This window comes from Acomys minous, assembly GCF_964271855.1.
Source record: "Acomys minous genome assembly, chromosome: 13".
NCBI lineage: Eukaryota > Metazoa > Chordata > Mammalia > Rodentia > Muridae > Acomys > Acomys minous.
Window position 1 is genome coordinate 1,334,775 of NC_140495.1, and position 27,939 is coordinate 1,362,713.

The following is a 27,939-nucleotide window of genomic DNA, read 5'->3' on the forward strand; positions in this document are numbered from 1 at the left end:
AGCCCCTCACTGCTATCCCAACACACAGAACCAGATCACCTACAAACCAGACCTGGGGTTTTTCTCATGGAGCCAGAGAGGCAGATAAGAGGTGTGAGCGAACAGGGAGGTGGCACAGCCATCTGGGAGACCCGTGCCATGCGTGTGCTGGTGGATACATACAAACACTAATCATCACAAACACATCCCAAAGTGGTCTAGTGGAAGCAATCCTTGGAGCAGAAGGCTCGTGTGCATCGCTCACTCTTGAGGTACATGTCAGCACCACCACTGTTAATCATCCCTCAGGAGCACACGGCAGGCACAGGGCAGAGGATGAGGATAATGCCTGCCTCGCTGGTCACCCCGTACCACGGCGTCTGTAGTGGCACACACTGGGAAGACACAACAGCCCAGGCTATGCTATCAGCAGGTAGGCAGCTCCCCCGGGAGACGCCCACGCCTGGGCCTGAAGGCGATGCACCAGGGCTGCAGCTCGCACTATGGTCTTTCCATTAGGCGGTACATTCCTAGCACCTCACCCCACTTGACTGACGCAAGTGAGGAATGCAAATACTACTGGCTGACATATTCTCCATGAGTCAGCTCCCTCCCCAGGGCCCTGTGAGACTGACGTAGGAGCTCTGGTTCTCCTGGAAAATAACAAATACTCTTCTATCCATGAAGCTGAACTCCCATGCTGTACTGTGAGCAGCCAGAGGACGAAAGCTGGCTGGTAAGTCAGTGACAACACTCCTTAAGCAGCCTTCACAGTGCTGTTGAATGTGGCCATCTTATGAAACACCAGGGAGGGCCATAAAACACAAAGGACTTTCAAAACAAGTGTGGAGTCTGACACGTTACGACATGCCTGCTACCTAAGCCCAGGCAGGAAGATGGGATTTCAGAGGCATCGGGGGCGACAAAAGACTCTGAAGAAAGGCTGGCCAGGGACCCCAGAGGCCACCAAGCCCCTGACCCAGGGTGGGTCTCCTGGATCTCCTGGCTAGCAGGAGCTGGTGAGGCTACCTGGCAGGCACAGAGGCAGGAGGCCTGAGCCTCCCGTGGCCACGGCTCCTTATTCCTGACCTGCAGAAGCACCAAGTACATAAGGGAGTGAATCGCTCTTCTCTTTTCCTTCCTTCTTTTCTCTCTTACTATGTAGCCTTGCCTGGCCTGGAACGCACTATGTAGACCAGGCTGGACTCACACTTACAGATATCCACCTGCCTCTGCCTCCCGAGCGTGCTAGGATTACAGGCGTGAGCCACCACGGCCGTCTGGCTTTGTGACTTTTCTTTTTTTTTTTTTGGCTTTGCGATTCTTATTGTGAAAGCTTTATGAAGGAAAAATAATTCACAAAATACTTACCACAAGCTATTTTCTTAGACTACTTTCTGCAAGGAATCTGTTTTGGAGGCTGGGTCTGGTTAAATAGACTCAACTTGAATTCCTCCCCAGAGCAAGTGCTGCAGGTCCATGCCACCGTGCCTGTGTCTGCAGGGTCTTCATTTCAGTGTCTGCTGCCCTCCTCTTGTACTCTGGAAGCAATCAGCTCCCTGCAGGACAGCGCCCTCTTCTGTTCCAGCCTGACAGCACACTGCTAAAAACAGTGGTGTCATGGTATAAAGCTGGAGTTGTTAGCAACACTAAGCCAGACCAGAGAATAGACTTTATTTTTACATGTACAAATGTTGACTTAAAATTTTAACAATTAAGAAAAATATATACAAGCCAGTCTCAGCGGAAAAGTGAAATAAGCAATGTCCGTCACCGTGATGAGCGGTCATCCCAGGAACCCAACTTTCGGCCTCTTGGGCCCCAGGCTTTCCTCGCTGTGCAGAAGGCTCTGCAAAGACACGTGCAGCACCTTGCCCACTCGCTTACTGCTCTGCAGGACGACAGGGACAAGACAGATGTCAGCAGTGAGGTGCCAACTGGTCAGCAGCTCCCACCTGCTTGCCAGTCTGCCCAACATCCATGTATATATGTCACAGAACTTTTAAAGCAGTTTTTCATTTGCCCTACACGTTAGGCACACCTTTCACTGAGCTACACCACAGCTTGCTAAAGGACTTTCAATTAATACAAAATGAACTATAAACCTCAACAGTGATAGTGAGTCTCCTCCTCAACTTAATGCCCCAATTGTCACTCACAAGGTTATTTTTAATTCACTAGTATAGAATTTTGTATATAGATGCAAAATAAGTTTAATTTTACATACAGTGGTGTATAATTCAAATTGTATATACTTCTACTCTACTATGAGGTACCCATATAACTCAATTATAATACAAGGTTTACTTCTAATACTTTAAAAGTGCTATTGCGGGCTGTTTAGGATAAATAAGTTATATAAGTTAATTGCTAGTTGATCAAATCATGGTTTATTTATTACTAGTCTACTTTTATCACAAGAATATACATCTTAAGTACAACAGATAGATATGATTCTATAGAAAAATAAAGTAAAACAGATAAGGTCTTGAGAAACCTCAAAGACATACAGAATATAGCATTTAAAAATGTTTTTATTATTTTAAAGATTCACTGACAGTAAGAAAGGTTAACTCCTGGCAACACTCAGCCTACCTCAAAGAGGAGGATGAGCATCAGAGAACTTCCTTATAGAGATGGCTTCAAATGTGACAAACAAGCCACTAGGAAGCTCCCCACCTGGATGATGAAGAGGCAGGACAGCAAGCTCCCACCTGGATGATGATGAAGAGGCAGGACAGCAAGCTCCCACCTGGATGATGAAGAGGCAGGACAGCAAGCTCCCACCTGGATGATGATGAAGAGGCAGGGACAGCAAGCTCCCACCTGGATGATGAAGAGGCAGGACAGCAAGCTCCCACCTGGATGATGATGAAGAGGCAGGACAGCAAGCTCCCACCTGGATGATGAAGAGGCAGGGACAGCAAGCTCCCACCTGGATGATGAAGAGGCAGGACAGCAAGCTCCCACCTGGATGATGATGAAGAGGCAGGACAGCAAGCTCCCACCTGGATGATGAAGAGGCAGGACAGCAAGCTCCCCACCTGGATGATGAAGAGGCAGGACAGCAAGCTCCCACCTGGATGATGAAGAGGCAGGACAGCAAGCTCCCACCTGGATGATGATGAAGAGGCAGGACAGCAAGCTCCCACCTGGATGATGAAGAGGCAGGACAGCAAGCTCCCACCTGGATGATGATGAAGAGGCAGGACAGCAAGCTCCCACCTGGATGATGAAGAGGCAGGGACAGCAAGCTCCCCACCTGGATGATGAAGAGGCAGGGACAGCAAGCTCCCACCTGGATGATGAAGAGGCAGGACAGCAAGCTCCCACCTGGATGATGAAGAGGCAGGACAGCAAGCTCCCACCTGGATGATGATGAAGAGGCAGGACAGCAAGCTCCCACCTGGATGATGAAGAGGCAGGACAGCAAGCTCCCCACCTGGATGATGAAGAGGCAGGACAGCAAGCTTCCACCTGGATGATGAAGAGGCAGGACAGCAAGCTCCCACCTGGATGATGATGAAGAGGCAGGACAGCAAGCTCCCACCTGGATGATGAAGAGGCAGGACAGCAAGCTCCCACCTGGATGATGATGAAGAGGCAGGACAGCAAGCTCCCACCTGGATGATGATGAAGAGGCAGGACAGCAAGCTCCCACCTGGATGATGATGAAGAGGCAGGACAGCAAGCTCCCCACCTGGATGATGAAGAGGCAGGGACAGCAAGCTCCCACCTGGATGATGAAGAGGCAGGACAGCAAGCTCCCACCTGGATGATGATGAAGAGGCAGGACAGCAAGCTCCCACCTGGATGATGAAGAGGCAGGGACAGCAAGCTCCCACCTGGATGATGATGAAGAGGCAGGGACAGCAAGCTCCCCACCTGGATGATGATGAAGAGGCAGGACAGCAAGCTCCCACCTGGATGATGATGAAGAGGCAGGGACAGCAAGCTCCCACCTGGATGATGAAGAGGCAGGACAGCAAGCTCCCACCTGGATGATGAAGAGTCAGGGACAGCAAGCTCCCACCTGGATGATGATGAAGAGGCAGGACAGCAAGCTCCCACCTGGATGATGATGAAGAGGCAGGGACAGCAAGCTCCCACCTGGATGATGATGAAGAGGCAGGGACAGCAAGCTCCCACCTGGATGATGATGAAGAGGCAGGGACAGCAAGCTCCCACCTGGATGATGATGAAGAGGCAGGGACAGCAAGCTCCCACCTGGATGATGATGAAGAGGCAGGACAGCAAGCTCCCACCTGGATGATGAAGAGGCAGGGACAGCAAGCTCCCACCTGGATGATGATGAAGAGGCAGGACAGCAAGCTCCCCACCTGGATGATGATGAAGAGGCAGGGACAGCAAGCTCCCACCTGGATGATGATGAAGAGGCAGGACAGCAAGCTCCCACCTGGATGATGATGAAGAGGCAGGACAGCAAGCTCCCACCTGGATGATGATGAAGAGGCAGGACAGCAAGCTCCCACCTGGATGATGATGAAGAGGCAGGACAGCAAGCTCCCACCTGGATGATGATGAAGAGGCAGGGACAGCAAGCTCCCACCTGGATGATGATGAAGAGGCAGGGACAGCAAGCTCCCACCTGGATGATGATGAAGAGGCAGGGACAGCAAGCTCCCACCTGGATGATGATGAAGAGGCAGGACAGCAAGCTCCCACCTGGATGATGATGAAGAGGCAGGGACAGCAAGCTCCCACCTGGATGATGATGAAGAGGCAGGGACAGCAAGCTCCCACCTGGATGATGATGAAGAGGCAGGGACAGCAAGCTCCCACCTGGATGATGATGAAGAGGCAGGACAGCAAGCTCCCACCTGGATGATGAAGAGGCAGGGACAGCAAGCTCCCCACCTGGATGATGATGAAGAGGCAGGGACAGCAAGCTCCCACCTGGATGATGAAGAGGCAGGGACAGCAAGCTCCCACCTGGATGATGATGAAGAGGCAGGACAGCAAGCTCCCCACCTGGATGATGATGAAGAGGCAGGGACAGCAAGCTCCCACCTGGATGATGATGAAGAGGCAGGACAGCAAGCTCCCACCTGGATGATGATGAAGAGGCAGGACAGCAAGCTCCCCACCTGGATGATGATGAAGAGGCAGGACAGCAAGCTCCCACCTGGATGATGATGAAGAGGCAGGGACAGCAAGCTCCCACCTGGATGATGAAGAGGCAGGACAGCAAGCTCCCACCTGGATGATGAAGAGTCAGGGACAGCAAGCTCCCACCTGGATGATGATGAAGAGGCAGGACAGCAAGCTCCCACCTGGATGATGATGAAGAGGCAGGGACAGCAAGCTCCCACCTGGATGATGATGAAGAGGCAGGGACAGCAAGCTCCCACCTGGATGATGATGAAGAGGCAGGGACAGCAAGCTCCCACCTGGATGATGATGAAGAGGCAGGGACAGCAAGCTCCCACCTGGATGATGATGAAGAGGCAGGGACAGCAAGCTCCCACCTGGATGATGATGAAGAGGCAGGACAGCAAGCTCCCACCTGGATGATGAAGAGGCAGGGACAGCAAGCTCCCCACCTGGATGATGATGAAGAGGCAGGGACAGCAAGCTCCCACCTGGATGATGAAGAGGCAGGGACAGCAAGCTCCCACCTGGATGATGATGAAGAGGCAGGACAGCAAGCTCCCCACCTGGATGATGATGAAGAGGCAGGGACAGCAAGCTCCCCACCTGGATGATGAAGAGGCAGGGACAGCAAGCTCCCCACCTGGATGATGAAGAGGCAGGACAGCAAGCTCCCACCTGGATGATGAAGAGGCAGGGACAGCAAGCTCCCCACCTGGATGATGAAGAGGCAGGACAGCAAGCTCCCACCTGGATGATGATGAAGAGGCAGGACAGCAAGCTCCCACCTGGATGATGATGAAGAGGCAGGACAGCAAGCTCCCCACCTGGATGATGATGAAGAGGCAGGGACAGCAAGCTCCCCACCTGGATGATGAAGAGGCAGGGACAGCAAGCTCCCCACCTGGATGATGATGAAGAGGCAGGGACAGCAAGCTCCCCACCTGGATGATGATGAAGAGGCAGGACAGCAAGCTCCCACCTGGATGATGATGAAGAGGCAGGGACAGCAAGCTCCCACCTGGATGATGAAGAGGCAGGGACAGCAAGCTCCCACCTGGATGATGAAGAGGCAGGGACAGCAAGCTCCCACCTGGATGATGAAGAGGCAGGGACAGCAAGCTCCCCACCTGGATGATGATGAAGAGGCAGGGACAGCAAGCTCCCCACCTGGATGATGATGAAGAGGCAGGACAGCAAGCTCCCACCTGGATGATGATGAAGAGGCAGGGACAGCAAGCTCCCACCTGGATGATGAAGAGGCAGGGACAGCAAGCTCCCCACCTGGATGATGAAGAGGCAGGGACAGCAAGCTCCCCACCTGGATGATGAAGAGGCAGGGACAGCAAGCTCCCCACCTGGATGATGAAGAGGCAGGGACAGCAAGCTCCCACCTGGATGATGATGAAGAGGCAGGACAGCAAGCTCCCACCTGGCCTTACCTCCATCATCTCGAAGATGCTCTCGGGGTCCAGGCTTCCCTTCCCCACTTTCCTCATGCACGTCACAACTCCCTTGCTGGTCACCGACACCAGCAAGCTGGCCAAGGAACAGGCCTCCTCTTGAAGTGTGGCATCTACCACATGCCGGCAGCCAATCTGTAAGACCAGGGTGCTTAACACGCATGTGAACAATATACCAGAGTCCCAGAGTCCCCTGCACAAAGCCTATGTGGATGTACACGGATGGCCCACTTTTTAAATTCTGCTCTTTTGGAAAATGTTGGAAGGATTGTTTGACATTTTTACCATGGTTCATTGTATGAATTAATATAATTAAAAGACAAAATAGAAACAAGGGGCATGGGAGAACAGACAGCTCATCAGGACAGAAGCCATGTGACACCGTGCTCACCCCAGGAGAGAGCCAAGCGGAGGGACAAGTCTGATGACTGTCCTCTAGGCTGCTCAGTCCCAACACCGCGAACACGTCCTTATAATCCCACTGGAATCAAGCCTGACACATTGTGTTCTTGTTTGTTTGCAGACGAGGCCTTATGTGTAACCCAGCTGACCAGGTACCTGCTATGTACATCAGGCTGCTCTCAAGCTTGCAGGGTCCTCCTGCCCCACCTACTGGGTTCTGGAATTATAGACAGGAGCCTCCACACCTGGCTCAATTTTATTTTAGTACAAGTCTCTTGTAGAATTAGTCACCACCCCAGCCACACACAGGCCTGAGGCTATGCTAGATGTCAGGCTCTGAAGTGAAAACCATCCCTGACACGTGACACCCAGCACTGGCCCCAACCCTCAGTTTGGAGATGTGGCTATCAGGGTCCACAGAGCACCACTGTTTGAGACCCTAATGTGTGCAGCCGCCTTGGACTCTGGGGTAGAGGGAGTTAACGGAAAGTGAGCACAGAGCAGTGCAAGGCTACAGAGAGCGTCCTGGGACTCGTCACATCATCTGAGCAGAAGGCAAAGAGCACTATCTGATGGTTTCTACATTATTAGGTTTGGGTTAAAGCTACATGTGTAGCCGGGCGTGGTGGCACAGGCCTTTAATATCAGCACTTGGGAGGCAGAGGCAGGCAGATTACTGTGAGTTTGAGGCCAGCCTGGTCTACAAACAAACAAACAAACAAACAAGCTACATCTGTACTGTTTGTACAATTACAACCTATGAAGCAATCTCAACAGGCGAAGGTTGGAGGGGACCCACCTTCCCAGGGAAAGCTCGTACCTTGCACAGGGTGACAATGCAGGGGACATTCTCTACGCTCAGTCGGATGCAGTCATAAGGATCATCAGACAGTTCAATGTCCTTTGCCCCTTCTTCATCCTCTAGAACACGAACCCTTGGTATCCTGGAGAGGCATAATTAAACTTCTATCTCCTGGGAGGAGGAAGCCTGACCTTTCCTGAGGTTGAGAACAGAAGCTGAGATTCCTGTCTTATAAGCAGGCATCTCAGGGGCCCAGAGTACTAAGAAATATCCTATTTTAACTGGGCAATAAGCAGTCTGGAATTGGGTTGGTATGTCAAGAAAGCCTATACAACGCGCACACACACACACACACACACACACACACATGGGGGGTGGGGGGGGGAAGAGCACGGGAGCGCACATTAATTTCATAATCCTTTAGTCCAAACCTTGCTGGGCCTTAGGCTGTGGAAGACCGTGGGTGGTGCCCACTCTTCTAGAGGACTCCAGTGTACAAACGACTTTTTATGCTCTATCTAAGGGCGTCCTAGGCACCTGGGGGTCAGACCGACAGCTGCTCATCACCTGGGTAGCTGGGCTCACAAGCTGGTACCCATTTTCCCAGGACTCCTCTCATACCACAGTAGCTTCCGACTCCGCAGCACCCACAGGAGCCAGCTAGCTGAGAGGCTGAGGACACTTCTGCTGGCAGCTTCTCTCTCTTGCCGACACACCCCGGCTGCCCGCTGCTGTGGGGCCTGGCACACAGGCTCTCACACGGCGAAGGCCAGCGGCACAGCTGGGTGGGCAGCCCACGGCTCCTCGTCTTACACATACTCCATCTTGAAGCAAGCTTCTAAGTCTAACTTTGTTTTCATTTGCTCTCTAGTCGGCATTTACAACAGGAAGGCTCTAAATGCTCCATGGGTTGCAGTGTCCATGATCTGAGCACTGAGAACTAAAGCTAGGGGCCGTGATCCTCCCAGACACTAAGTACAACTACGGAAAGTGAAGAGGAACAGCCACCTCACAGGATGAGAGAGCTGCACTTAGGGACGTTTCCTTGTCATCGGCCCCTAAGATGCGGCCGAGTGTATTCTAAAGGACACGAGGGATGTTCCAGAATCACCACGCTTGCTCACTTATTCAGTCTTGTTCCCGTGTACGCAGTGCAGGGCTGGGGGCCTCAGCGCCTCCTGATACTCATCTTACTTTCTGTGTCTCCAATGGACCCCGAGGCTGATTCAGCCACACAAGCCGCCAGCAGCTTCAGCTCAAAGTTTTAAAACCTCGTTTTACCCCAGGACACTTCAAGAGATGAAGACATATCCTCCCACACTTGCATTCAAACGCTAGACTCTCGTCACAGGTATATCATCAAATATTCCTTATATTTGATACATAATCTTAGCTCCCGGTGTGTTCGCAGCCTATGCTTACAGCTTACCTACGAAGGGAAACCACAGGAGGAACCACAGCCCTTAGCCAAAACCAAGCTGCTCCCTCCTAGAACAGTCATGCACACGACCAAAGAGTGTGTGAGCACCTACTGTGTGCTGGGCGCTGTGGGTACCAGCTGCGTGAGAAAGCAAAAGGCAATTTGCAGAGTCCAGCATGTAACAGGCAGACAGACTGCAGCTAGGGTGGTCTTTTTTGCCTCTCTTTACATGTTTACATGACACATGCTTACCAATGAAAACCATACAAAAATAAAGATAAATATATATGTATCTTACTCAGTTTTAGTATACAAAATCCCTTTCCTGGAGTTTAACATCCCTGTCAGTGTTCCATGTAAGCTCTACACAGGCCCGTAGGCCTGGTCTTCAGGAAGACCCACCGAGTGTTGAAGAGAGCAGCCTTCACAGCAATGGAAATGGCGTCAAACAGATTCCCACCACACTCCAGCAGCTGAGAGAGAGCACAGAGGAAAGAAAAAGTCAGCATTACTAATCACTAAGCATTAATTAACCCAGCCAAGAAAGAATCCTAAGCCATGCTAAATGCATACTTAAAAAATAAAGACACAAAACCAGGAGTGGTGGTTCACATCTATAATCCCAGGAGCCAGGAGGAGAGCAGAGTCTCATCATAGGTTTGAGGCTGTTAGGAACAGCGTGCAATTCAGAGTAAAACTGTCTCAAAACACAAAAACACAAATAAAGCTAGGCACGATGATGTGGATTTCTGTGTTTAAGGCTAGCCTGGTTGACACAGTGAATTCCATGACACCCTGGCTGTCTCAGAACAAGCAAGCAAACTCAAAACAAATAACATAAAGTAATTAATTAAAATAAAGACGAGGAGGTGGGCTGCCCTCCTTGGCTACCTGAACGTGAGGAGAATGCCATGTTCCCTAACTACAAGGCGGCTATTCCATGGCTGTGGTCACACAGTAAGGTCCCCCCTGACCTGCTAAGGAGACAAGGTTCTCACAAGCAGTTAGGTTAGCACCTAAGCAGTGGCTGACGATGGCTCCCAACTGCATTGCAACCTCACTCTAGCCTTAGCTATCACATACTGACAGAGCATACTGCGTGTACGGAGTCAGGGACACCTCTGGTCTGTGAGTAACAAGACACATACCCAGTGTTCAGCCCTGGACCCCCGCCCATTGTACAGTAATGATAAAAATCTAAGTCTACAGTCGGCAGATTCTCACTGGCCAGGTCCGAGCACACATCACAGGGAAGTGGCAATCTACCCTCCTGAGGTTCTGGGGAAAAAGCCAACAGCCAGAGCCCTCGAGGAGATGGGGAAGCTATGTGCCGAGAAGTCAAGAATCTCTTTCTGGCTTTGATGACATGGCATTTTATGTATTTGTATATCTATCATCTTCCTGAAAAAGACCCCTAACAACATCCATCTGCATAGAAATGCCTATTGCTGACCTAAGACCTAAATAAAAATACAGTCCTGGAATCAATAATTGGATCCTTTCCTCAGGTTTTCGAGGAAAATATCCTGCACACATTCCTCAGGGTCAGCTCCTGCACTTAAGCCCGGGTGAGCTCCAAGAGGCTACACTGCAGGTAGCCTCACGCACAGCTCTCCTGACGACGCAGCGCAGCGCAGCAGCCTCCAATTCCCAGAGAAGCCTTGCCACTTACTGCTTTCCTGACATGCTCATCTATGCATATTTATATGGAGCCTAAAAATGCTCAGCTGCAGTGATTTCAGGTGGTTATCTACGTCCCAATCAGAAACAGGAAACAGTGTATTTGAATCCTACTGTGTGTGCTAGCCTCCCTCCTTGAGAAGGCCACCCAGGCTCACACTGGCTGAGTTCTTTACTTCCGTAGGTTCTGTGCCCCACTGACCACAGATGATGCTCTAGTTCCCTGTCGTCTCTAGGTCTCTAGTGTCTACTCACAGAAGGTTTGGAAGGCTTACCTGAAAATCTATGAAAAGAGCCCATCATCCCACATAAACTGCCATCTTGCTAAACTCTTATCTGTCTGGTATCATACCGAGGGTCCTTGTTTTTTTTTTTTTTTTTTTTTTTTTTCCCCAAGACAGGGTTTCTCTGTGTAGCCCTGGCTGTTCTGGACTCACTCTGTAGACCAGGCTGGCCTTGAACTCACAGAGCTCCACCACCGCTTGGCTGAGGATCCTTGTTTTTAATTCCTTGGTAACTCCTGTGGGTAATTTTAGGTACAACTCTGCTACGACTACAATCTTACTCTATGTGGAGAGAATATCTTATGTATGGCCTGTCAATGAAAAACCTATGGCCTATAGGATAGGCAAAACAGAAGGTGGGACATCTTCTCCCCGGCAGATGTGAGGAGGACAGTCTCATGGTACCTGAACAGAGGTAACTAGCCACGTGGCAGAATGCATATTAGAATAAATAGGTTATTTTATGTTATGAGCTAGTCAGAAAAGAGAGTCTATCTATAAGTCCTAACCACATATTTACCAATATATTTTGAGTCTCATTAGTCATTATTCTGGGAGCTTGGGGCCGGGAGGAAAAATGCACCTTACTACAATTATAGAACAGTGTTACATGTACTACTCTTTAATGCTTTGCATTTATCTTGCAAATGAAAGACTATTACAGGAGACCATTTCTTCACAAACGATCTGAACCCTGGATGCTGAAAACACTCCTCTATGATGGGGAAAGAATAGAGGGAGGAAAGAGACGGTGTAAGCCAGGGCCAGTGCACGATGACTCACCAGCACGTCCACGTAGAGGACCCAGCAGTGCTCCTGAGGGCTGATGCAGAGGGACCTCAGGTCTACGCTGCTCTTGTTGTTGAATATCCGACAGAGTGTGTTTGCGATCTCTGTGCCAAGGTCATCGCCTCCTCGCCCTTCAAATTCTGGAGCAGCATTGGCTGAACTACACGAGACAAGAACAAAAAAGCTGAGTGGGTTTTTAAAAAAAGATTTGTTTGTTTGTTTGTTTATACAGTATTCTGCCTGCATGTGAGCCAGCAGGTCAGAAGAGGGCACCAGATCTCATTACAGATGGTTAGGAGCCACCATGTGGTTGCTGGGAATTGAACTCAGGACCTCTGGAAGAGCAGACAGTGCTCTTAACCTCTGAGCCATCTCTCCAACCCCGAGTGAATCTTTATAAATACAAAGAACTTATTCTCTGTGGAATGTTGGAGAGCCAAAAGGCAGAGAGCTGTCCAAGTTTGCATGATGCAAAATGAGAAAAAGCAAAGTGACTGAAATGAAAAAAGGGTGGTATTAGCAACTTGGGGCCTCGAGGCATACGCAATGACCTAGTCCAGTGCTGCGCCCTGTGCTGTCAGTGGGTGTGACAGGCCTTTGGGCAGAGGCCTTCATCAGCCAAGGAGGAAGAAGAGGTGGGGGTAATGTGAGCTTCAGCTGGTACAGGGAACTCTTCAGAGTAAACCAACACTTTTCTCTGGCTGGCCTGTAAACCTAGGAAGCCTCCCAGCTGTGAAACACAGCGTAGAGACGTCATGTCTCACCACAGCAGCTCTGGCTTTCAGTGCAGTGCCAGTGTCAGACCCTTCTGGAGTGATTTAGAAAACACATGTGACAACAGACCAGAGACAGAGCATCACTGGACTGAGAAGGGAAAAGAATAAAAGCACAATACAACTTCTGGCCTGTTAAACATCCCTGTTTGAAGTCATCTGATCTTTTTCAAGAGAGGGAAAAAAAAATCATTGATACTTATGTCCAATCACCTCAACAAAGAATTAATAAGAGCTCACATTCTGAGATGACCCAAAGGCTTTACAGGGCTTTTTTTTTTTTTTTTTTGAGAGTTCAATACTGACACAAACCAGCATAAGTCTGTGGGGTAAGTACACATCACTCATCCATGTTCTCAGGACAGGTATGGGGCTAGCCTCAGCTCAGACTTGGCCAGCATGACATCACTCATCTATGTTCTCAGGACAGGTATAGGGCTAGCCTCAGCTCAGACTTGGCCAGCATGGTGGCCTACAACTGGGACCTTGCCTCTATTTAATGTTGAAAGGAATCTTGGGCTGGACGTGGTGGTGCACGCCTTTAACCCCAGCACTTGGGAGGCAGAGGCAGGCGGATCAATGTGAGTTCGAGGCCAGCCTGGTCTACAAAGTGAGTCTAGGACAACCAAGGCTACACAGAGAAACCCTGTCTCAAAAAAAAAAAAACAAAAAAACAAAACAAAACAAAAAACAAAAACCAACCAACCAACAAACCAAACCAACAAACCAAAAAAACAACGCCTCCACGAAGAGGGATCTTACCTAGTGACACAGTCTAGGAATGAGTCACACTGCAGCGCTTACTGTGTAACAACGGCTTCTCTAGCTGCCTACTCTTTCCTTACGCCATCAGCAGGCAAATTGAAGAGCACAGGGCAGCTCCCTGCTGCCACAGTAATGTGACAGCCCCCAAACTCCTCTGCTGGGCTCAGCTGCAGGAGGGGCCAAGACCACCGACCAAACCTTCACACAGCCTACTCTGACTCCAGCACCAAGCAGCTGATATTAAATCCTATGTGGTTACCTGCCTAACAGCACACCACACAGGTCTCTGTGCACAGCCAATCAGAGATGCCTGTCCTCAGCTCTTATGTTCCCTCAACACAGCAGGCACATCTTCAACTCCCCACTCTCAGAGTAAACCATTCATCGTCTACAGTTCAACTGTCCGCCCTCATCTGCCCATAAAGCCAGTGAGACTCACCCATGCGAACCAGCCTGTTACCCAGTGAGACTCACCCACGCGAACCAGCCTGTTACCCAGTGAGACTTACCCACGCGAACCAGCCTGTTACCCAGTGAGACTCACCCACGCGAACCAGCCTGTTACCCAGTGAGACTCACCCACGCGAACCAGCCTGTTACCCAGTGAGACTCACCCACGCGAACCAGCCTGTTACCCAGTGAGACTTACCCACGCGAAACAGCCTGTTACCCAGTGAGACTCACTCACGCGAACCAGCCTGTTACCCAGTGAGACTCACTCACGCGAACCAGCCTGTTACCCAGTGAGACTTACCCACGCGAACCAGCCTGTTACCCAGTGAGACTTACCCACGCGAACCAGCCTGTTACCCAGTGAGACTTACCCACGCGAACCAGCCTGTTACCCAGTGAGACTCACCCACGCGAAACAGCCTGTTACCCAGTGAGACTCACCCACGCGAAACAGCCTGTTACCCAGTGAGACTTACCCACGTGAACCAGCCTGTTACTTTTGAGCTCACCACTCCTTTAACATAGTTGACAATTGGGCAGAGAGGAAGATTAGAGGCTTCTGCAACCACGCCTAGTGCTATCTGCCTGGCCCCAGGCAGGACGTCATGGACTGAGGAGGTTAAGTGCTCAGCATGGGAACAGAGCGCATGCATTGGGCAGCATTAAAACAAAGCAAAAACAAGGCTGGGCACCATGGTGGCACACACCTTTAATCCCAGCACTCAAGGAGGCAGAGGCAAGTGGATTGCTGTGAGTTCAAAGCCAGCCTGTCTATAAAGTGAGTCCAGGACAGCTAAGGCTACACAGAGAAACTCTGTCTCAGAAAAACCAACTACCACCACCAACAAAAACCCCCCAAACAACAACAAACCAAACCAGAGGAGCTGGAGAGATGACCTAGTGGTTAAGAGCACTGTCTGCTCTTCGAGAAGACCCAGGTTCAGTTCCCAGCACCAACATGGCTGCTCAAAAGCCAGACTGTAACTCCAGTCTCAGGCGAACTGGCAACCTCTGGCCGCTGTGGAACACTTACACACATAAAATAAAATAAAGGGCGAAAAAGCCCGAGAGTCTATATTCTGACAAACAGGGAACAGACAGGACAGAGAAACAGAGGTTCTGTCTTATATCTTAGGCTCCTAACTTGCCACCTGTCCAGCAAGACATTGTGTTTTAAGAGAACCTAAGATCTTACAGGCGGCCTGTGACCTACAGTGGGACACTACAGAACCCAGAGGTAGCAAACAGAAATGTTTACAAATGTTTGCTATGTGCTACACATACTCTTAGCACTCCAGATGTGCCGGGCCGTTTTGTTCTCACAGCAACTCTACACAGTATCTTATGTATCTTTATTTTACTGTGGTACTGGGAAATAAAACTGGGGTTTCACAAATGCCAGGAAAGCTCTTTACCACTGAGCTACACCCTAACTCTCTGACACAACTCAGGTGAGTCGGACAGGTTGTGTAACTTGCTGTAGGTCACATGACCAGTGCCTGAGGAGCTAAGGCTCTAGCTCCGCACTTTAGGCCTTACCAACAGCCTCCATGACATGTCGCTGCGGCTCAGCCTGCACTAGGATCTCAGATGAGCCTTGCCTTGAGCTCCTTTGCCCGCGATGAATGAATGAATGAATGAATGAATGGGTGCTCTGATCACGGGACTTATTAGATCATACACAAGGTCAAAGAAAGCAATCCTGGTGAAAAACCTTTTCTGAGAGGGGGGTGGGGTGGGGACCACACATACAAAGGCTGGTAACTCCAGGCCTCTGCTTATATGTATCATCACTAACTCAGACCCTCCATATGCGTGCTCCAGTCCCTCTCCCAGAGCACGAAAAACAGCTCAGCAGCTGGGAGAACATGAGCTCTCCTGCTCTCTGCCCTCCACCCTGCCCTGCTCATGGCCCAGCTCTGGGAGAACATGAGCTCTCCTGCTCTCTGCCCTCCACCCTGCCCTGCTCATGGCCCAGCTCTGGGAGAACATGAGCTCTCCTGCTCTCCACCCTCCACCCTGCCCTGCTCATGGCCCAGCTCTGGGAGAACATGAGCTCTCCTGCTCTCCACCCTCCACCCTGCCCTGCTCATGGCCCAGCTCTGGGAGAACATGAGCTCTCCTGCTCTCCACCCTCCACCCAGCTGCTCATGGCCTAGCTCTGGGAGAACATGAGCTCTCCTGCTTTCCGCCCTCCACCCTGCCCTGCTCATGGCCTAGCTCTGGCTGACCTGGAGTAGGGTGAGGTCATGTGATGTCTGCTCCAGGGAGCCCATTGCTGCTCCCTCTGTAACCAATACATCCTGAGAAGGTATGCAGCCTAGGACAGGACAGGTGACTGCAGAGAGGAGGTGACCTTGGCTGACTCCTTTGTGTGCATGAATTCATGTCTGAGACTGCAAAACCTTCCATACACACGGGGAAGTTAAGATCCCAAAGGGAAGCAACAGAACCTTGGAACTGAAACTCGGGAGGTCAAGCACTCTCCTGGATCTCCTCCCCGCATTCCCTGTAAAGCTCAGCACTGGCTCGGTGGGCTGCCACCTAGTGGCGGCTCAGTGACATGCAGCCTACTGAGTCTTCCCGACTTTAGATGGAAACCAACTTTTCCTTTGTTTTGTTTTGTTTTGTTTTGTTTTGTTTTTTCAAGTCAGGGCTTCTCTGTGTAGCCATGGCTGTCCTGGACTCACTTTGTAGAGCAGGCTGGCCTTGAACTCAGAGATCAGCCTTCCTTTGCCTCCCTGAGTGCTGGGATTAAAGGTGTGCTCCACCATGACCAGTTTTCTTAAAGTTGCTAAGTCCTCATTTAAAATGGACTTTTATCAGCTACGAGCAAGGCAAAGACCCATGAAAGGGTTAAGGCCCACTTTGCTTCCAGATGGGCGTAAGTGCTGCCCTGGGTCAGTGAAGCTAGTGCCATTTCCATGCGCTGAGACATCTCAGGTGTTTCACCGTTGCCAGGGAACTGGCCACACTGAAGCAGTGAACTGCACTGTCTACTTGGGTCCAGACTATCCTAATTCCAAGGACAAAACCCAGAGAGAGAGAATGAGCAGAAAAGCAACTGGCTTTGGGAGACCAGGAACACTGAGAACCGAAATAAGAAAAACCTGGGGGCTGGAGAGATGACTTAGAGGTTGAGAGCGCTGACTGCTCTTCCAGAGGTCCTGAGCTCAATTCCCAGCAACCACATGGTGGTTGGCAACCGTCAATGCTGGGATCTGGTGCCCTCTGCTGGCGGGAGGCACACACGCGGGCAGAACATACTGAACCTGGAAGTTGCTGATGAAGCTGGGATCAGAATGGCAGGAGGGACCCCAGGGCAACATGGGTGTAACACTTCCTCCCCTGGGCAGCAACTGTTACAGCGGGCGCTCGGCAGAGCTCTTCAGCGTGTGGCATACACACTGCTGGGCACCGTCCACAGGCACTAAAGAGTTGTTTTCTAGGCAAGAAAGAAGTCTCTGCTTCTGTCTCTGAGGACTAGGGGAGACAGGCAGCCCCTCTAGACAAGCACTGCAGAACTCACTGGCACTGCATTCTGGGAGGCACTCTCCCACTGAGGTACATCTCCAGCTTTCTTTTTATTTTATTCTTATTCGCAGTAAAGCAGAGTTGGAAATATATTAAAGATATATATAACCCTGAGGATCAGGAGAAAAAGACTTGCTAAGAAGAAAGTAGGGCACACTCAAGAGGACTCTGGGTGCTCTCAGAGGGTATGGAAGGTGCGACTGCCTGCCGGGCCGTCTGAGGAAGCCAGAACTCACTGCCTTGAGACGACATCTTGACAGGCTTCAGAACTCCCTGGAAACTGGAGCGCCCAGTGAGGTCCTCTGAGACGTTGGAGGAAAACAGACGAGCAGCGAGCCATGCTCAGCTAGTCCAGCTTTATAAACTACATCTTGACAGGAAGCAGCTCAAAGAGTCTTCCCCCGTGGGAGTCACCTGGCCTTGCCGCCTGGGACAAGAATGTGAGGAGGCAGATTCGCATCCCCGTATTCAGACACACAGCCGGCAGTGAGACTCCATCTTGAGCGAGCCACGGTATCTCTGCCTGGAAAACCCTGTACTTGCCCTCTTGGACAATGCTCCCCAGGACCAGCAGAATAAGGACACGACGGCGCGCACACGGACATAACCGTGCCAGAGCTGGGTTTCATTGTGTGAATGCACGGTCCCCTCAACACTAGGCACCTCTCTGGTCCCAGGCTTGCGTCAGTTTTGTCATAGACAAAGATAAAACAGGACCAGTGATGTGCTAAGCAAGCTGTATTAAACTCGGTTTGCTCACTGGAGTGAGTATGAACAACCTATTCTCTGGGTTGCTGCTGCCGAGTCCCAGGGATGAGAAGGAACAGATGTCAATTTTATATGTCCTGGAAAAAGTCACAAACCAGAGCCCAACAAGCCCTCCTTTCCCTGCACCTCAGTAGCTAGGCACAGCCCTCCTTACGATGAGGCCAGCCCCAGCGTGCCTTTGGTCCGCCCAGGACGAGGGAGGTGGAAGAGTAAAAGGAAAGCATGCCATCTCTCCTGTGCCTAAGTAATGGGGTGTGCAGCGGAGGGCAGAGAAGGCACCGGAGTGGGTACCAGCAGCACACACCCGACCAGAGCAGCACGCAGCAGACGGGGAGCTGGGGTGGAGGATGACAGAAGGATGAGTGCACATCACACCCAAGCTCAATGTGCTTCCTAAGCTGGCCTCGCATGCTATAGAGAGAAGAGGAGCCAGGCCCAGAGCCAGACACGTCTGTGTGCTTGGCCACCTGACCCTGAGAGGTCGCCTCTCCACTATAAACTTCATTTGTCTTTTTCTCACAGTTCGGGGAGGATAAGCTTCTGTGTTTGAAAATGAAGACAGGAAGATTAACTCCCATACAAACATGGGCCCTCCTGTCTGGAAAGGCTGACAGTGGCCACTGTGCCCAGGCCTTGCTAACTGGTTCTGTGCTTTTCTTCTAGGAGTGTGAGCTGTGCACCAGCTGAGGGTGCCGCTAAAAATCCCGAGCATAGAATCTCTGAGCGGCAGAAATGTTCCAAGTACGTTGTTATATTTACAAAGCTTTGACAAACTTCAGCCACGTGTACAACTATATACAAAGTCCCATGGTCCCTCTAACAAGCCTATAAATGCAGAGGAGATCTCAGAGCTACAAAATACACAGCTAGACCTAGTGAGAGCCACGAGGGGAGCTAATCCAACTAAGAATGTTTAAGGCTCCGGAGGCAGTGGGAACTGGGAGAACAGAGCCTGAAGATGAGGACGGCTAACGTCTCACGTTTATCATACATGTTTACACTTCATTCAGAGCGTTAGATAGTTCATACCTTGAGGGCTAAGAAAGGTCATCTGAGTAAAGTTCTCCTGAGTTCAAGCTGTACATAATCACAACACCCAGTTGCACGCGGCTTCTAAACAACAGCCGCTTTAATAATCTCAATCAAACTCACTCTTATCTGCTATACCTGGGAGGTGTGAAACACATTTTAAGAACAATTCCATGTTTTTGAAAAAAACAAAAAACAGGGGGCTGGAGAGATGGCTCAGCGGTTAAGAGCACTGACTGCTTCTCCAGAGGTTCTGAGTTCAATTCCCAGCAACCACATGGTGGCTCATAACCATCTATAATGTAACCTAATGTGCACTGTATATTAAATAAATAAATAAATCTTTAAAAAAAACAAAAACAAAAACAAACAAACAAACAAACAAAACAAAACTGAAATCACAAGACTCTTGTCTTGTTTCTTGGACTGTTTTCACATGCACTTAGAATTCCTTTCACACGATTTCACACGAAAGAAGACTGGCTATTGTCAACACTAGCTTCTGGGAGCAAGGCAGGGACAGAAGTGGAAATGAGGCCATACAATAAGTCAAGCCTGAATCCTAGGGTCTAAAGAGTTGGCTCAGTGGTTGGAAGCGCGTGACACAGGTTCAGTTTCTAGCACCCACAACCGTTTGTAACTGATCTAATGTCCTCTTCTGGTCTCCAATGGCACCAGGCACACATGTGGCACACAGACCTATCCATGAGGGCGATACACTCTGCACGTAAGATAATTCAATAGTCCTAATTCTAGAAGGAGAAGGAAATAAGCCAGTCACTGTCTAGGAGCTGCTCTGCTTCCGCTCTTCCTCACCACATGTTACCACGCACCCTTTTTAGATGAAAAGACTCAGTGCAGCTGAGGCCACATGCTCTGGCCCGCCGCTGGATGCAGATACCCAGAGCTGGTTCTTCCCAGCATGCTTTGTTGCCTGCATTGTGGCCACTTGCCCACCTTGCCCGGCTGTTTGGCTGATCCTGACCACCTGCCAAGGAAAACATGTGATCTCTATAGAGCAAGAGCAGGAAGAGAAGTGGGGGTTCTGGAACAGATGAGCCCGTTACCTACCCTTGGGGGCTCTGGAGCAGATGAGCCCGTTACCTATGCTTGGGGGCTCTGGAGCAGATGAGCCTGTTACCTACCCTTGGGGGCTCTGGAGCAGATGAGCCCGTTACCTACCCTTGGGGGCTCTGGAGCAGATGAGCCCGTTACCTACCCTTGGGGGCTCTGGAGCAGATGAGCCCGTTACCTACCCTTGGAGGCTCTGGAGCAGATGAGCCCGTTACCTACCCTTGGGGGCTCTGGAGCAGATGAGCCCGTTACCTATGCTTGGGGGCTCTGGAGCAGATGAGCCTGTTACCTACCCTTGGGGGCTCTGGAGCAGATGAGCCCGTTACCTACCCTTGGGGGCTCTGGAGCAGATGAGCCCGTTACCTACCCTTGGAGGCTCTGGAGCAGATGAGCCCGTTACCTACCCTTGGGGGCTCTGGAGCAGATGAGCCCGTTACCTACCCTTGGGGGCTCTGGAGCAGATGAGCCCGTTACCTACCCTTGGGGGCTCTGGAGCAGATGAGCCCGTTACCTACCCTTGGGGGCTCTGGAGCAGATGAGCCCGTTACCTACCCTTGGAGGCTCTGGAGCAGATGAGCCCGTTACCTACCCTTGGGGGCTCTGGAGCAGATGAGCCCGTTACCTACGCTTGGGGGCTCTGGAGCAGATGAGCCCGTTACCTACCCTTGGGGGCTCTGGAGCAGATGAGCCCGTTACCTACCCTTGGGGGCTCTGGAGCAGATGAGCCCGTTACCTATGCTTGGAGGCTCTGGAGCAGATGAGCCTGTTACCTACCCTTGGGGGCTCTGGAGCAGATGAGCCCGTTACCTACCCTTGGAGGCTCTGGAGCAGATGAGACTGTTACCTACCCTTGGGGGCTCTGGAGCAGATGAGACTGTTACCTACCCTTGGGGGCTCTGGAGCAGATAAGCCCGTTACCTACCCTTGGGGGCTCTGGAGCAGATGAGACTGTTACCTACCCTTGGGGGCTCTGGAGCAGATGAGCCCGTTGCCTACCCTTGGGGGCTCTGGAGCAGATGAGCCCGTTACCTATGCTTGGAGGCTCTGGGGGTTCTGGAGCAGATAAGCCCGTTACCTACCCTTGGGGGCTCTGGAGCAGATGAGCCCGTTACCTACCCTTGGGGGCTCTGGAGCAGATGAGCCCGTTACCTATGGCTTAGTGTTTTCAAAGCACCTCACCACTTACAGGTTCACTCAACCCTCGTAACGAGCACACTCTGGGCTTCCCAGCTGATGGCCTTTTTCATACTGAGAAAAGCTTAGCAAGTGCCAGGGATTTTAAAACAAGGTTAGGAGCTGGGCGTGGTGGCACATACCTTTCATCTCATCACTCGGGAGGCAGAGGCAGGAGGATCACTGTGAGTTTTGAGGCCAGCCTGCTCTACAGAGTGAGTCTGGGATAGCCAAGGCTACAACAGAGAGACCCTGTCTCGAAACCCGTACCCCCTACAAAAGAGTCAGAACCACATCCAAGGGTGCACTTATCTCTCTAAAACAAGGTCAGGTTCTCCTGACGCTGACGCTTTGCAAGTAAGCAAATACATCCTGGATAAGTGAATGACTAAATAAAACACGACATGGTTCTCTTTCTGAATCTTCATCTTTCAATCTTTCTTGGGGTGGAGGGGAAGCAGAGATTGAACCCGGCACCTCCATGCTATGTGGGTGCTCTACCACAGAGTGACCTCCCGAGCACCCCTTCTCCTTTCAAACACCCTGCGCAGTACTGACCAGTCAACAAAGAACTCCAGGTAGCCTTCGTTTGGTTTCTCCAGCTTCGGTGTTCCCATCTCTGCTTTCACTCCCACCAAGATGTCTGTGTGACCCTGTAGACACATACAAGAGTCCTTGCTCAGGAGCGACCACACTCACCTTCCACACGGTGGGTGCCGTGGTCTAAGATGAGGGGTGCTGTGGGTCTGGGGAGATGTGCTCTCCCAGTACGGCTTAGGGACTGGGGTCTGCGCAGGACCAACGTGTCCCGTCCCTCCCAGGCAGCAGGGCCTGTAACTGACCTCACGGCTTACCCATCTCTCTACCTGGGTATGAACTGAGGCCACAGGACTTACCAGCTTGACTCTGGCCGACCCACTGGTGTTAGATACCACATCGGTCTCCACTTCAATGCATCGGTAGTCCTCACAGGCACGGCCATCCACCCGAAGGTCTTCCTAAGGAACAAGTTTCAGGCTGAGATTCCAAACTCACACCAACTCCCTTCCGGAAACACACAGTCAATCCCCTTTTCTCTCAGTGGGTCACCCCAACCCTCACTCCTACTGACAATTCTACCAGCCTAAGCTAAGGAAGACACTCAGAAGTGACTTATCCTATAGTTAATGATGACAAAGCTGTGCTTTCAGGCAGATGTGCCTGACTACAAAGCCCTGCCATTTTTGGATGTACAGAATACATAGAAGAATGGAAAGGCACACACACAAGCCACACCTCCAAATCCACAAGGCTATGCTTTGCTAGAGGTACAGACACAACTGTCTCAACTAGAGCCCTGTTCACCCCAAATTCAGTCTACAAGACCTGTTCTGCACCACCTTAAATACGAACCTTCTAAAATAGGGTCAACAAACTAATGCAGGTGAGCCACTTGTTCTGTGACTAGGTGGTAACCAGGCACACCCTTCCCCTAGGCACTCTGAATGCTTTTCCCTCATTAACTGAGGGGAAATCCAGAGTCCCCCCTGGTCCTGATGTGGAAGATGGTTTCCAGGTTGGCTGCATGCTGCCTGTCCCTTCTGCCAGTCTGTTTACGTTTTTCATTGTTTACTTATAACAGCACAACTCATAGAGACCCACTTTATGTTGTGGGATAATCTGATGTCTGCCACTCGAAGCATGCTGGTGCCTTCAGGTTGGCTTTGTGCTCTTTCCGTCCTTCCCTGTCTCTGACAACACGGCCGTTGTGGCCACTGGTTAGCTTGTCATTCCTTTCCCCAAGGAGCCCTGGTCCCTCTTACTGACACACAGCACTCGAACACTAGAATCTGGGTGCTAAGCTTGTAGTTTCTAGCTCATCTTAGGAAACAAATGTGAAAATATGCACGTACGTGTACGTACACACACACACACACACACACACACACACACACAAATTAACACATCTTCATTCAGTTCCCTATCTATGAAGAAGCCAGGAATTCAAATCAATAGCTTATTTCCTACTTAATGTCCACAGTTCATTCCAGCCTTTTTCTCATTTGTAACTTTATCTTGGTTCTATTACCAAATCTCTAGAGGTGGACATAGGGAGAAACTTGGCTGTAGTTATCTACCTGCTATTTATTTCCTCAGTGCAGACATGGTTTCGGGGCTGCTAACACTCTCCTCGGTGGAGTATGGTTAGATACAATGTAACAGTGGTTAGCAGTGGTGGAGTATGGTTAGATACAATGTAACAGTGGTGAGCAGTGGTGGAGTATGGTTAGATACAATGCTCTCGGCTCTCTTCACTTGTAACCTAGACTGCTCGCACCTATTTGTACTTCAGTTCCACTGAATCCTGGCTACTTTTAATTACTTCCTTATTCACTGTGCTGGGTGTATGGAAGTCGCTCTGACTCTCCCAGCCCAGTCAGCTCTGGGTACCGGCCTCCTCCCTTTATCTGCAGTGTGTTTTTCCACACCCTGCTTCTCCTCATCTCTTTCCCATCCACTCCTGACCAATGATAGGCTTCTTATTGAGATCCAATTTATCTTATATTTACTCTATCCAAATGAATAGATATTTAGATAAAAAAAAACCTTCCCCCTTTAAATTAAGCATTATTACAAAAAGCACACATTTGACTCTGGGACTTGGACCCCTATATTGAAAAACTTCTATTTCTTATAATGATCTACTTGGGCGAGGGTGGGGGGGTGGGGTAATAATCCTCGTTTTTTATATGAATGGTGGCATATAATTTTACATGTTATTTTTAAAAAGATTTATATTTATGTATATGAGTGTTTTTACCACCTGTACTGTGCCACATACTAGCCTGGTGCCCATGGGTGTCAGCACAGAACACTGGATATATCGAATTACATATGGTTATGAGCAGCTGTGTGTGTGCTGGGAACTAAACCTGAGTTCACTGAAACGGTAGAAAGTGCTCTTAACCTTGGGGTCATCTTTCTGTTCCTTTACATGTTCTCTTTACATCCGTCTTTCTTCAAACACTTAGCTATGTAACAGTCATGCCGGTACACATCACACACAATAAAATGCCCCAAGCCATCTCACTGAGGGCTTTCCTTATTCTTCATAAATACCCTTGGAAGGACTTTTAACGTTTAGATTCATTGTGGCTGGAGAGATGGCTCAGTGGCTAAGAGCACTGTCTGCTCTTCCAGAGGTCCTGAGTTCAATTCCCAGCAACCACATGGTGGCTTACAACCATCTATAACATGATCTGATGCCCTCTTCTGGCCTGCAGGTGTGCATGCAGGTAGAGCACTCACATACATAAGATAAACAAATCTTTTAAAAAACTAGATCCATTCATTTTACTTTATGTAGGAGTATTCTGCCTGCATGTACGCGTACCTGTGCACCACATGCTGCCTGCATGTACGCGTACCTGTGCACCACATGCTGCCTGCATGTACGCGCACCTGTGCACCACATGCTGCCTGCATGTACGCGTACCTGTGCACCACATGCTGCCTGCATGTATGCGTACCTGTGCACCACATGCTGCCTGCATGTACGCGTACCTGTGCACCACATGCTGCCTGCATGTATGCGTACCTGTGCACCACATGCTGCCTGCATGTATGCGTACCTGTGCACCACATGCTGCCTGCATGTATGCGTACCTGTGCACCACATGCTGCCTGCATGTACGCGTACCTGTGCACCACATGCATGCCTGCATGTATGCGTACCTGTGCACCACATGCATGCCTGCATGTACGCGTACCTGTGCACCACATGCTGCCTGCATGTATGCGTACCTGTGCACCACATGCTGCCTGCATGTATGCGTACCTGTGTACCACATGCTGCCTGCATGTACGCGTACCTGTGCACCACATGCATGCCTGCATGTATGCGTACCTGTGCACCACATGCTGCCTGCATGTACGCGTACCTGTGCACCACATGCATGCCTGCATGTACGCGTACCTGTGCACCACATGCATGCCTGCATGTACGCGTACCTGTGCACCACATGCTGCCTGCATGTACGCGTACCTGTGCACCACATGCTGCCTGCATGTACGCGTACCTGTGCACCACATGCATGCCTGCATGTATGCGTACCTGTGCACTACATGCATGCCTGCATGTACGCGTACCTGTGCACCACATGCATGCCTGCATGTATGCGTACCTGTGCACCACATGCTGCCTGCATGTATGCGTACCTGTGCACCACATGCATGCCTGGTGCTAGAGGAAGTCAGAAGAGGGCATCGGATCCCCTGAAGCTGGTTGTGAACCGCCATGCGGGTGCTGGAAGAACAACAGGTGATCGTAGTCACTGAGACATCTCTCTAACCCACTTTTTCCTTCCTTCCTTTTTTAAAAAATAGAAACAAGAGGCTGGAGAAACGGCCCAGTGATTAGGAGCTTATACAGGACCTGCGTTCAGTTCCCGGTACCCACATCAGGTGGTTCAGAACCACCTGCAAGTCCGACTCCGAGGGACTCAGGGCTTCTGGCCTCTGCTGGCACCTGCACTCCCTTGTGCATACAACCACACACATAATTGAAAATAATAATGAACTTCATTAGATTTTCAAAGCTGATGCTCCCCAAAGAAGAAGGGGGCGAACAAATAAAGACCACTGCTCTTGTATGTGGCTATCAAAAACTTATCTTTAAGGATGGGCGTGGCGGCACATGCCTTTAATCCCAGCACTCGGGAGGCAGAGGCAGGTGGATCCCTATGAGTTCAAGGCCAGCCTGGTCTACATAGTGAGTCCAGGACAGCCAGGGTTACACACAGTGAAACCCTGTCTCGAAAAACCAAAACCAAACCAAACCAAAACCAAAAAAACACCAAACAAAAACCAAAAAAACTTATCTTTAAACTAACAGGCTACTGCCTATGTATTTGACTTTATTTTGAGACGTTAAACAGAAAAGAGCAAAACACTGCTGCACTCCCCCACCTCATGATATTAACACCGACCATCTGTCACGCGTGTTCCAGTGCCTCCCTCACAGCAACTTCTGAGAGGAACAAAACACCTAAATTATGCAGAAGTCCCAGTGTAGCCGCGCCCTCCCCCAGCTCACTCTTTCACTGGGGGGAAAATCCTCTTGACTCAAGAGACATGTGTTTGGAAAGCAGCGGAACTTGGTAGCAGGTTGCACCACAAGATCCACTCTGGGGAGGCGGCTTGCAGGCGACCAGACAGATGGTTGCCAGATCAACACTTCGTTTCTTCTGAATGTCCAAAAGGAGGACCGACCACAGATCATGGTATTCATTTTTTAGCTACCCAAGGATCTAAGTGCCCCACGAGTAAAACAGGAAAGTCAACAATTATACCACAGTCTACCAGCCTGCTTTGAAAAATTCCTCTCAGCCAGGTAATGAGGGGGCATGTCTTCTGGCAAGGAATGAGCTCCACAGTAAGTTCCATACACGCCGGGATACAAAGATCCCCTCTCAAAAAGCAAGCCACCCCCCCAAAAAAAAACAACCACACAACGGTCCCCTCTCCCCGAAAAAAGAGAGAGAACTAGAAATGCGACTCAGTGGTGGAATGCCTGCCTAGCATGCACAGGACCACGAGGTTCAACCTCCAGCACCAAAAAGAAAACAAGGCACCCCCTACTCTTTCCTACCTGTAAGCAGCACACGTGTGAGAATGATTTTTCTTGACACTCGGTCTTTATAGCTCAGTGTGGCCTTAAGCTGCTGCTGATCTTGTCTGCACTTTCCAAGTGCTGGGGCTACAGCGCCAGCCACCAAGGCCTTGCGCATGCTAGGCAAGCACTCTGCTGCTGAGGTGCATGCCCGCCTCCGTGTGTGTGTGTGTGTGTGTGTGTGTGTGTGTGTGTGTGTGTGTGTGTGTGTGTGTGTGTGTGTGTGTGTGTGTGTGTGTGTGTGTGTGTGTGTGTGTGTGTGTGTGTGTGTGTGTGTGTGTGTGTGTGTGTGTGTGTGTGTGTGTGTGTGTTGTGCTTGTGTTAATTTATATTTCGAACCCCCTCCCCACCGCCCCGGATGCATGGCCTCTTTGTGCAAAGTCTGCACACGTCCATCCACGGGCCGCGATTCTGATCACTACAGGATCTCAAGCGCAGGTCTCTCGGCGCGCCGAGGCCACAAGGACAATCCCTTCATTCAACAGCAGCCTCTCCCGCAGCTCCCCGGTGGGCTAGGGGCGTCCTCCATCCCGAGAGCAAGGTGGATGCACGCCTGCCGCAGGCCGCACTAAGCCTCTAGGCGTCGGTCTTGGCCACGTGGCCTCCCCGCGCCTCCTCCCCGCACCCGCGGTCGCCACCGCTTACCTGCACTCCGTGAACGATGTAGACCTTCTCCGCCTCGCTTAGCGCCACCGACGCCATGCTGCCGGGCTCACCGCGCGTGCTCGCGCGTCATCAGCTCGCGCCCCACTCCCCGCCGCGCCTGCGCGTCATCAGCCCGCGCGGTGG

General features: G+C 50.8%; 1 protein-coding gene and 1 long non-coding RNA gene across 3 annotated transcripts; both read right to left on the minus strand.

The window, feature by feature from the left end:
- Positions 1-1,634: 1,634 nt before the first annotated feature.
- Positions 1,635-27,933, minus strand: EXOSC7 (exosome component 7). 2 transcript variants are annotated; one of them, XM_084754793.1, is made up of 9 exons: positions 27,796-27,910; positions 25,698-25,785; positions 22,397-22,498; positions 22,059-22,153; positions 11,926-12,091; positions 9,581-9,651; positions 7,777-7,900; positions 6,534-6,689; positions 1,635-1,870 (listed from the first exon to the last, which is right to left on the minus strand). In XM_084754793.1, the coding sequence occupies exons 2-9, from the start codon at positions 25,776-25,778 to the stop codon at positions 1,766-1,768; spliced, it is 900 nt and encodes a 299-aa protein (XP_084610919.1). In that variant the 5' UTR covers positions 25,779-25,785; positions 27,796-27,910; the 3' UTR covers positions 1,635-1,765. The 2 variants fall into 2 exon arrangements, with proteins under 2 accessions (XP_084610919.1, XP_084610920.1); XM_084754794.1 differs by lacking the exon at positions 25,698-25,785 and having other exon boundaries at positions 27,796-27,933.
- On the minus strand, positions 5,282-5,713 carry LOC311582072. The gene is made up of 3 exons (XR_014773997.1): positions 5,658-5,713; positions 5,507-5,618; positions 5,282-5,468 (listed from the first exon to the last, which is right to left on the minus strand). It is a non-coding gene; the product is annotated as an uncharacterized lncRNA (long non-coding RNA).
- Positions 27,934-27,939: the final 6 nt, after the last annotated feature.